This window comes from Poromitra crassiceps (assembly GCF_964638095.1).
Source record: "Poromitra crassiceps genome assembly, chromosome: 14".
Taxonomy (NCBI): Eukaryota; Metazoa; Chordata; class Actinopteri; order Beryciformes; family Melamphaidae; genus Poromitra; species Poromitra crassiceps.
In genome coordinates this window covers 23,379,212-23,391,039 of record NC_139633.1, presented here as the reverse complement: position 1 = coordinate 23,391,039, position 11,828 = coordinate 23,379,212, and the positions used below count along the sequence as shown (strand labels likewise).

General features: G+C 44.7%; 2 protein-coding genes across 3 annotated transcripts in view; one reads left to right on the top strand and one right to left on the bottom strand.

The window, feature by feature from the left end:
• The window catches only part of LOC310789493 (methylated-DNA--protein-cysteine methyltransferase-like), a 109,936-nt gene that overhangs the window by 22,238 nt on the left and 75,870 nt on the right, over nt 1–11,828 (top strand). The window lies entirely within an intron of this gene.
• LOC310789329 (transcription factor COE3) overlaps nt 9,004–11,828 on the bottom strand; it is a 76,597-nt gene continuing 73,772 nt past the window's right edge. For both annotated transcript variants that reach the window (XM_083650946.1, XM_083650947.1), the window contains exon 16: nt 9,004–10,935. In XM_083650946.1, the coding sequence (XP_083507072.1) occupies nt 10,904–10,935 (32 nt within the window). In that variant the 3' untranslated portion in view covers nt 9,004–10,903. The remainder of the gene's footprint in view (nt 10,936–11,828) is intronic.

Below are 11,828 nucleotides of genomic sequence, written 5' to 3'. Positions count from 1 at the left end.
CATACGACACACACACTCACATACGACACACACTCACTCACATACGACACACACACACTCACATACGACACACACACACACTCACATACGACACACACACTCTCACATACGACACACACACACTCTCACATACGACACACACTGACTCTTGCATACAGTACAACACACACTCGCATAGGACACACACTCACATACGACACACACACTCACATACGACACACACACTCACATACGACACACACACTCACATAGGACACACACACACTCGCTTGAGCCCCAGAAAGAGTGTGGATATGGTTGGTGGCGTGTGGGGTTCTGACCTGGCCAGGCCATATTAATCATGGCTGATAGTAGTAAGAGCTTATAAAGCCACAACAACAACCCACCACGTTCCCTACTATCCCTCCTTTCCTTCTCATAAGTTATATCCTGCCTGCAAGTCCCCACTTCCCAGCTCATATCCTGGCACCCCTCCTCATTATAGAGCCATTTTCTGCCCCCACACATCAAATACAAACACACGTCTCCTGCGCTCATCTCGCTCTTTGTACATCTCCACTCATAATAGGGTGACCAGACGTCCCCGATTTCCGGGGACAGTCCCCGTTTTTTGGTGACCTGCCCCCGGCTGGGAGCTGTCCCCGAAAATGTCCCCGATTCTCTACTCATCCACAGCCGTCCACTCGTCCACGCTACGAACCGTCTAGAACTCTTAGGTCAACAGGGTCCAGCTTATTAACTGTACCTAGGATCAAATCAAATCATGGGAAGGCTGCATTTACCCACTATGCTTCTGCTAGCTGGAACAAATTGCCTGAAGACCTCAGATCTGCCCCAACCTTACTTACTTTTAAAAATAGACTAAAGACTTTTATGTTTACCGTCGCTTTTAACTGCTGACAGCTACTATGCAAACCCAATGAGTCCTCTATAAGTTTTTAGCTCTTTCTGCAACTGCTGCGCCTGTTGCTTATTGCACTTTTTATACTCTTTTTTTAAGTTTTGTTGTGATGCTTTTAAATGTCCATTTTATTCTCTTCTTTTCTTTTCTTTTCCTGTCAACCATTTTATGTGAAGCACTTTGAATTGCCTCTGTGTATGAAATGTGCTATACAAATAAACTTGACTTGACTTGACTTGACAGTACTGTCTTTCAGAGGGCTATTCACCTTATGTAGCCACGCCCATTTGACCCGGTTGTGTGGTCGTGTGACGACTTCCGGCAAAAGAAAAAGAAAATGGCTGGCTGCTCCAATGTAATCTAACTCTGAATTAACTCATAATTTAGCCAATTGTATGTAACATACCAAATAAAAGCAAACGGCAATGTCTAAGAATGCAACGCCATGTAACTGGCTCGTTAAGTCTCGCATTCCAGGGAATTACGTTAACGTCTGCGGGTCTTATAGACGTAAAAGGCGCGTGCTGCGCTCGGAGGAGAGAAAACCATCTGAAGCTTTCTTTGTTGGAGTCCAGGTATGTTTTACAAGAAAGTGCTCGTCATTGTCGATGATAACGTTATCTGACCTGGCTAACAGTGGATACTCGCTTGCTTGCTGTGTACCGAGCTCAAAGTAATAGGCTACGTTCTTTGTTTTACCCCCTGCACTGTCCGCTACAAAAACAACTCTCTTCTTCATGATGTTCATTTGTATTTCGCGCCGTAACCGCCGGAAGTGTTAATACGACCCGGAAGAATTTGGCCCACCCCCGCGTATAAAAGTATAGTGAAGAACTTATAGCAGAACTATAACTACTAGAAGCCCTACAGCCTCCATTGGTCCCAACCATGTCATGCTACAGATGTTATCCATTTAGTACAATCTCCAAATGTCAACCGTTATGATATGAAATCAGAGAATGCATTTTTCTATGGTGTTCCTCCAGGTCTTAATGTGCTATTTTGGAGGGATATCAGTCAGCCTGCACCATAGTTTATTATAGTACCATGGTCAAAATACATGAAACCACAATTGTCCCCCTTTTTATTTCATAGATAATAACATTGGATATTTTAATGATATATTGACTGCAGAACTGAAAATGTCCCCGATTTTCTTTTCAGAAATCTCGTCACCTTAACTCATAAGTCTCGCATTATCGCAACCTGTCCCGCACGCCGCTCGCGTCCCGCACGCCGCTCGCTACAAGTCACACGGCTTACAGGCAATACTGAAGAGCTTCATCCTGCAGCCACGTCGCTAATTCATAAATGGCTGCTTTCATTCATGCACTTCCTAACCTTAGCAGAGGTTTGTACGCTGAAACGAGAGAGAGCGAGAAGAGCGAATAGTGAAACCTTTTGGAACATATTAACTCAATGCTGTTCCCGGGAAGACAGAGGAGTATCCGCCATGCAGATAGGCAGTGTCCAACAGGCAGGCAGGCAGGCAGGCAGACAGACAGATAGGCAGTGTCCAGCAGCAGTCAGTCAGGCAGGCAGACAGAGGCATAGATAGCTTAGATAGACAGACATTATGCTGGGGCTTGGCTTGTGCTATCAGGTTTCCTCCCCCTCTGTCTGTCTGCCGGGACGTCCCGGGACAGCCTCGCCTGGCCTCGGAGGCCCTGACACCCAGGCACCAACGCTAGCCAGCCGACGACAGCTGCCACAGCAGCATCTAATACCAACACACTCCACGCCGCTACGCCACCACTACAAAGAGAAAGATCATTTCAAACACGGCCTTCTTTGATGCTCTTATGATGATCTTTGTGTTTGGAGAGAGATAGGGGGGGGGGGGGGGCAGAGGATTCATATGGTGCCTTTTTGTTTCTTTTAGAACAAAGAGACCCCCCCCCCCTCAAATGAGTCAGTCTACCACACTGATGATGAGAGAGAACAGCGTTCTATCAGAGTGAAAGAGACCCTGAGAGGTATCAGAGAGTGTGTGTGTGTGTGTGTGCACGCATGTGCGTGTGTGTGTGTGTGTGCGTGTGTGTGTGTTTCTATGTGTTCACGTTGGTAACCTTGTGTCAGTGTGTCATTGTAACCTTATGAACTTGCAGTGTTGGTCTGGGGTCTCTCTCTAATTAGGAGCGGCTGATGAGCGTCCATGCGTTTACGTGAGAGCGAGCGAGAGCGTGTATTCCTGCACGTATCAAATGTGGGAGCGCAGCGTGGTGTGCTTGTCAGCGTGGTAAGTAAGGAGAGCGTCTCGGGCCTGGAGAAAGTGCAGGTCTAGCCTTGGTCATGTTGACGAAGGGGCGGCAACTTCAGAGGCTCCAGGACCCCGTGGCACCAGTCTCCCCCGGTCCCCCCAGACAGACTGGGAGCATCTGGGCTCTGTCAGCGCCTCTGGCCCCCGCAGACTCCGATCTATATGACGGGGGAGAGAGAGGAGTGGATTGGATCAGGGAGAGGGAAAATATGAGCCGCCCGTTTGCCAGATTCTTCAGCCTCGCCTGTTTGTGTTTCGAGTGTAACGTGTCTGTGTGTGCGATTGTGTATTATCGCATTAAGGTCTGATAACGGGGTCGTAGCGATTAATTTTGTACAGATGTGAGATATGGGGGTTATCGATTGGTGAGAAATGTTGGAAAAGTCCTCTCATTATGAATTGTCCAATTAAGCCTTAATCAAAACTCAAAAGTGTGCGGCTCGAAAGAGAGGAAACTTGGCCGTCACGTTATGAGCAGAACATCACGATGGAGAAAGCTGGCAGTGATAGATATCATTCCAGAGATTCCTTATGAAGAAGGCCCAACGCAATGATTTGATCAAGTGGATATAGTTCCTTAGCTGCGCCACGTGGAAAGCGATACCCCGACTCGCCAAGACTAATTAATCCATACACTAAATTAGGAATATAAATTGCGGGCCCCAAGTTAACAGGGTCAGTTTTAACTTCATCCCTTTACACTTTATTTAACCATGTGTGGGGGGAGGGGGGGGGGGATATTTAACCATGTGGGGGGGTGGGGGGAGGGGGTCGGCCCTATCAATGTGCTTCGCTTATTATGATTGACGATTGATGATTAAGTCCTCCAGCCGCCACAGCAGCAAAGCCGGTGAGTTGGAATTGGATGTGACACATACACAGTTCTGCGTGTTAGGTAATTCGTTGACGAGGGGCCAAATTCATTTATGGAACAGCGGTATTGGCAGGCGTGGACACTCTCTGCAAAAACAACGATAATCACAGAGGTTTGGCGCGGCGTGACAAGGACTCTTCAGGGAAAGACCCTTACACGCTGCTCTGTTGGCCGGTCCCTCGCCAAGATGGAGGGAAGCATCTCTCCTCCGCCGCCACTGTTCTCAAGATGAGAGCGGCTCAGAGCGAGAGAGGAAACGGCTTTATGTGAGATGTGGAACGATGTTTAAAGGGGACTTCATGAGAATGTTTTTTTTTTTTGGGGGGGGGGGGGGGGTTATTATGGGATAGGGGTTTGATTGGGGTAGCATCTGAAATAGCGCAGGTTGCTTTAACGAGCTAAATATGAATGTTTTGTATTAGCCTGGTCGAAATGAGGGAACAGATGAAAACGACGGCTCTGATGAATCCTCTGTAATGAAACATAAGGGGGGACCCTGTCTCAAGCCATTTAATCTCTTTTCACATTCTCCATTTTTCCTCCTAATGAGCCTTATTGACAATCAAACAGAAGCTGTCATCCCCCAGGATGCAACACTCCCGGACCCGGGCGTGTTTGTCATAGTGTCCTGGCAATCAGAGCCGCGCGCGCCTGCAAGACCGGGCTGGCAGTGAGCGGTTCTCACAGCAGCGGCCCGCCTGCAAATGGCACACTTCCTGTAGAGTCGTGCAGCTGCCACCTCTGCTACTTCCATTACTTTCTATAGCATGCAGATGTTGTATCAACACACCCCCGCCGAGGGGACCGGCAATAACGGGGCGAGATTCATGCCATGTTTCAGAGGCACGTCAATTTCTCAAGTGGTGCAATTAAAGAGGGAAATACAGTACCAGGTTTTTTTTTTCGCACAGGCGCTGAAATCGGAAAAGGGGTCTCTCTTTTTCCCCCCCTCTCTTCCAAAAGGGGGGCTGTTTCATAAGGGGTTCACAAATCCACCCAATTTTTTACTGGCCTTTTCCTGAGTCGAGCTGTTCTGTGAGCCTTTGTGCGGCGGGCCTGTCGTGACCCACAGCGGATATGGAAATGGGGCGAAGGTTTTATGGGCCAAACGGATTGGACACAGGCGAGCTCAGGGGGCATGAATATTGGATGTTATTCCTGCTCCCCTTTTTTTTTATGTAATCCATTGCCAATACATTATTAATAGATGATATCATATCCAGAAACTACTGGGCAAAGCACTACAGAGGGGTGCTATGAAAGGAGGCTCTATGTGGCGGAGAGACTGTGGCAGAAAACACGGTTCAAGTGATATTATTTTATCACTCTGAGCAGCCTAACACTCTCTGAGCAGGCACCTCTTTACAGTGTTGTGGACTAAGTGGGGTTCATGGAAGGAGAATATGTGCGAGGAGAAGTGTGTGTATCTGTTCCAGGGGTGAATCCTGCAGTTGTGGGTTTTTTTGCGATGCACTGAAACATTGATGAAGTATCAAATGACACCCAAATACAAGTTTAATGGATTCGGGAGCGCTGGGATACTTTGCTCATCCTTTCGTTGGACCGGCTGCAGCGAGTGAAGTGGAAATCTTTTGCGGAGGATCTGGTAGTTTTCTCCTGGCAAAAGCTGACTCGCAGTGTTCAGTTAGGCTGGGGGAACGGTGTCTTCTTATCTGATGTACTGATTCACAGACGGGAGACGGTGCTAATGTGGAACCGTTTAAAATGAAATAAAATCCAGATTCCATGTTTTCGTTCAAAATGTGGAACTGTCAAAAAAAAGGGGGTCGAATGGCCTCCTTTAGATTCATTGTGATGTGAAAAGTTACGATCCAAGTCGAGTGTAGTTTTACGACACAAAGTAGCAGAATCCTTCTCGTGTACAATCACCGACTGCATGGGAGTCCCAGCTGCTTTCTCCTGCACAAAATACATCACACACAAATCCTTTCTGTCCAAGAGCAAATCCTTACAAAAAAAAAGTACTTCTCAGCACTGACCAAGGAGGAGAGGAGAAAAACTATTGTCCACCTTTAGAGTTTTATAGCCTGCCATATCTTGATATGGTACACATGTGGGCACAAAGCTATTACATCAACGCCCATGGAAGTGAACATATAAGCTGCTCAATAAGACGTACATAGGGAGTGGATGCGTAAGCTAATATTCTCTTTTAAGGTCAGTTTGAATTGTTTTTCCTCATGGGAAACGGCAGATTGATAAAGAAGCAAACAAAACCCCTTTTCTGAATGCGTGTCCTCCACCGCCTCAATGAACGTTTCATTCCTTTTATATCATCCAGCCCAATTCCCAGCATGGTCGGCCATTGTGGCTCTTTCAACTGCGGCTCTCCATTGACTGGCTCATTGTCCGGCCGCTCCTTTGTGTTCGCTATCACCGGAGCACAATCTTTCACCTGAACAGCGCAGCAGCTAGCGCAGGCTGGCTACGGGCACGTCGAGCAACTTGAGTCACCCACGTAGCTGCCAGGCTGCAGAATAAACAGCGCTAAAGCTAACGAAGTTTGGAGATGAAACGGTATGAACATTTCATAGCACGGTTATAGTGACCAAAATGATCACGGGTCTCAGTGTATTGTTAAAATGGGTTAAAAAAGTACTGATATACACTCGCTGAAATTATTTCATCAACTTTTATTTTTTATTTATTGTTTGCATGTTTTTAGCGGGGGTTCCTATCTGGAGGAAGCCCCAGGGGAGCACGGGGAGAACATGCCAACTCCACACAGAAAGGCCCTTTTTCATGGGGACACACCCTCGGCACCCACAGCGTCCCAGGCGGGAATCGAACCCAGGACCTTCTTGCTGTGTTAAGCGACAGCACTACCACTGCGCCACCCTTTCACCAACTTTTATATTGAAAAGCCAGACTCAAAAAGTACTGATACACTCACTGAAATCATTTCACCAAGGCTGTGCGCCTGCGTCTGGGAGACTGTTGCTAACTTTTGTTTGATGATGGACAGTATTTACAGTGTTTGTTTTTCAAAGTGCTATCATCACAGTAACACAGTTTTTAATGATCATTAAAATCTGAAACGCTAATACCGGTACTAACTGTCAAGGAATTTAATCACGGTTTACCATCGTTTCATCCCAATAATAATGAATATTTATGTATGCATCAACTTTTATCAAGCGCTGTCAAAGCTCGGTCTTAATATGGTTATTATTCATGTTCAGGCAGTCAACATTGAACAGAGATGTTCAATATTACTGTTCAAGCCTGATATTATTGAGGGTATTTTTTTTTTATTTTTTTTATATAACAATGCATGAGCAGCTGTTTGAAGCGTGGCCCTGGGCAACACAAGGCTAGTTAAGATCGATATTGCTTTCAATATTTCTCTCCTTTGACAGATAACCAGTACTGAGGAAAGTCTTGATAAGACTGGCAACATATGGATGTGGCGAGCCTCCGCCGCTGCCTTTTGATTGCGTGACCCCGTGACCTTTGGCTGCGTCTGGGAGAGGCAGCCACATGGTCACATGGTGCGGTGGGGGTCTGTCAGGCCCTGGTTATGGGGCATTATTGACCCGGGATTTATAAATATTTAATGCACACATTAAGATCATGGTGCAGGGTGGCCATTAGGAGTTCTCCAATAAAGAGGCTCTCACGATGATTGAGTGGTGTGGCAGAGCCAGAGGCTTGGTCATCGGGTACAGCGGAACCTGGTGAGCCAATAATACCAGCCGTCTGCCAGGCCTCGGAGTCTCCAACACTGGCGATAATTGAGAACGCTTGCCAACTCCCAGAGTGTGCTTTTACATTTAAGCTTTTACTCTTGTGCTTCTAGTTCCTGTGTACATTATTTCTGCTCTGCAATTGGCTGTTGCCTCTGTTTTTCGACAAGGATAGTGGCAAGAGATACAGTCTTATAGGCTAGTTGCGACTAAATAGACACGCGGTTGGATACCGGGTGTATGTCCTTGCTTTAGCTACATTTTGTCATTGAATAGTAAAGACAACAGTAAGCAAGTCCATAGATCTGAACCCGTGTATGTGTATCTGAAACAGATAAATGCAATGTCAGGTGGCTATTGTTATCAGACCCATTGGATTATCGAGGGGATGATTTGAAGCACAGGGGCGATTGCAGTCGAAAATTAAATCGCTCTTTGAGTGTGTCTGCTCCCCCCCCCCTCCTCCTCCTCCTCGCACTATCGGCTCCCCCTCACTATCTTATGCACGGGGAGATCTGTCTGCCCCCCCCCCCCCTCCTCGCACTATCAGCTCCCTCACTATCTTATGCACGGTGAGATCTATGCACGTCGCCTGACATAATAACCTCTGATATGCTGATTGCTACTCAAGTTGCCTTCATTTAATTGTGCATTAAAGGCAGAGGTGGCCACGGACAATGTTGCCTTGATGAGAAATTGACATTTTGTGACCCGCTCTCCACGTCCACTCCGGGTTGCCAGATAAGATGCTCAGTTGTTTTTAAGGAGAACCCGCCATTCTTCCCCTCCAGCGCTCCCATCCCTCTGTTTGACCCACTTGATGAGTATAGATTTCACAGTGGCCCCCCTTTCAGCTCTGCAACTATAAGAGGTTCAAAACGATACCAGCCCTTATAGACAAAGGATAACCTTGCTCTTTCAATGTATTGATTCTTTATTAACTAGGTGGCTTAATGCAATGAAATGAGGGATTTGAATGAGCCCCATTTGGGGTGCTTTGAATAAAAGAGCTTGCAGCGTTTACGAAAGACTACAATGAACCTTTGAAGCGCCACAGATGCAGGATGTGCCGATACAGAAGACCAGGAATATGTCACAATGTCAGAGTGCTTTGCTTCAAGAATATGAGTAAGAGCAGTTTTCATCTTTTTATGGATATTACACTTTTCCACAGGTTTCAAACAATTATCGCTATGGTCAAGTCTAAACACTACTACTTACAGACCAATCACAGGCTTGTCCTCATTAAGGCTCTACTGTCTTTTTTTTTTTTTTTTTTTTGTCTTGCCAGTTTGTCTGCCAGCCAAACGGTACTTAAAACTGAAGAAGTCCACAGTTGAGGAGCTATTGTGTTTTTACTGAAAATTTTAATAAAACATCACTTATTCATTTCTGTTTCCATTCCAAATGTTGACATTTTAAATTTTCTTCCCTGTAAACACATTTAAGCTATGTGGCAGAGTCATAAGTGGTGAGTAAAAATGACTTCTATACATTCTACAAAACAGAAAAAAATACAACCACAAATGGAGTGTTTTTTTTCTCCAAGGTTGTCCCTCATGCACATTAGTCTCTATTGGATCTTAACAACTATCATATGGGTCACAAACAATTTATTTGACAATACAACCAACAAAGTTTTCTCCAAAAATGGTCTGTATAGATAATTTAAAATCAATATAAAAATAAACAATGAAGTTTGACTTCCCCTTTAAAAAAAAAAATGGACAGAGAGTCTTGACAGAGTAACACAAATTTTGAGGATACACGTGAAATATATGCACATTGCATTTCATCAAATACAAAAAGAAAACGAATGAAGGCAACAGTTCTTGGCTGAATTATCTGTGCTGCATCACTATATTAAGGGCATGACGATTAATACATACATAATGAAAAGCAATATACAAAATTTCAGAGATAAATACATTATTTATAGTTGATATGTTACAAAATTTCCCTCAGTGAGCGCAAGTGTGTGTTTGAACAGAAATATGACAATGGACTACTAATACTCCTACATTCTCGATGGATTTTAATTTTGTTTTTTAAAATGTTTTTTTTGTTGATCTAAAAGAACATGAAAAAGACAGATGTATAAATATTTAGCACAAGTTTGGCAATATCACAATAGTCTACAATTTTTTTAACCACATATAAAACACAGAAGGGAATTGGAGCTAGAAGGAGGAGACCGCTCCTCACCAACAAGAAACAGACTTCACAGTAGCCTAGGAATGCATTAATATACAGTGCTAGCAAAAAAGTTGGAAAAACATGGCAAAACACACTTGCTTAAAAGGAAGCTCTAGACATGGAAGTACATCATTTTCATCAACAGAGCAGAGTGTTTTGTACACGTCAGTGTGCTTGTTGACTCGAAGAGAATAGTTTTTTTGTTTTTTTTTTTTTTTTTTTTTACTTTTGAAGATGATTTTTCTAGCTACAATAAATTACAAAATTTAAGTTAAAATGTAGGAATGAAACATGATACAACCTTACCCACCCCAGCCCCGCCCCTTTAACGTGTATTTGCTGTACTTTATGATCAAATTTCTACATTATATATCTCATATATTTTCCAGTTGAAATTCAAACTTTCTTGGCCCCTGTGTTATTTTTCTCACACATAAAAATACAAAAAGTCACATTATAAAGACACACAACTGTTTGTGAATCTATTAAAAGAGAGTTGAAACAGAAAAACAATTTCTGAGGCAAACAAGTTTGTCGGCAAATGTACTGTACATCAGTGTTTTTACTTTACAACCAAATGGTGAGTCCACAGAGTCCCTTCCAGTATTGAATGTACGGTTGATTGGACATATCCAAGGCCAAAGCACAACCCAACAGGTATACAAAATAAACACTTCATCCTCCGGTGTCCTCTTCAAGGGCGAGAAAAATTATCAACAAAAATAAACAAAAAATCCCTCAGAGGAGAAAAAAAAATATTGTTCTTTGTGAAATCCTTTTCTGGCGGCTGTGAAAGTCATTTAAAAGAAAAAAAAAACGTTCTTTTTTCCCTTCTTCATCTTTAAAAACAGAGTAAGCGGTTGACTATACATGACACCAGCAATTCACTGTGTGCTAAAGGAGTGTCCTGTGAAGTGGTAGTGTGTAGACTGGTGCTCGAGATGACAAAAGTGCATGTTTTTTTTTTACATAGGAGGGACAACCAGGCCGGACATGGCTGCAAAGAAAAGAGAGATCACATTTTAGTTTGCTGGGTAAAGACAGGGTATGGATATTTCTGCAAATAATAATATAATTCTGTGTGTGTGTGTGTGTGTGTGTGTGTGTGTGTGTGTGTAATGTATGTGTGTGTGTGTGTGTGCGTGTGCGTGCATGTGTGTGTGCGCGCGCGCGTGTGTGTGTGTGCATGCGAAGCTGTGTGACTGCATGAATATATGCCTGTTTGCGCGTGTGCCTGCGAGTGTTTGCCGTGTCGCCGTCTTCCCTAACGGGGGGCCGAGTTGGAGACCCCTCCCTCCTGCTCTGACATTTCCCGCCCCCCCCCCAGCAGCCTCTCTTGCTATGTGTGATATTTCTCCTGGCGGTGGGCTAATGGCAAACAGTGGCCCGGACTCCCCGGAGACGCGGCCCGTGGTGACGGCAGAGGCAACAACACCGCACCACTTCCACCACAATGCCACCACGCTACAGTACCGCACTCCTCTCACACTTCCCCTCAGACTCCTCCTCCGGTCTCTCTCTACTCACTCCATCACTTTCAACTCACTTCCCCCCCTACTGTACATACTTAGTCCTACATCCTCGCATTCCCCAACTCCTATTTCTGTGTCATTATCCAACAGAGATTAGACGAGATCAAAGGTAGCTTCCGTCATTTCACCAAGACCATCTGCTTAGGATATCATTAGCGACTGTATCTCACCCTGAGCGTTTACATATTCCGTATTTTCACACGTTTTAACAATTAGGCGACTAGTGAAGTGCTGGGATGATATATTATTATATTGCTCTGAGTATATTTGTAGAGTCATGGTTGGAATGCTTTTAAGTTTGCCAGCGCAGATGATGGCAACGGCATTGCTCATTAATTTCCGCACAACATGTATTAAT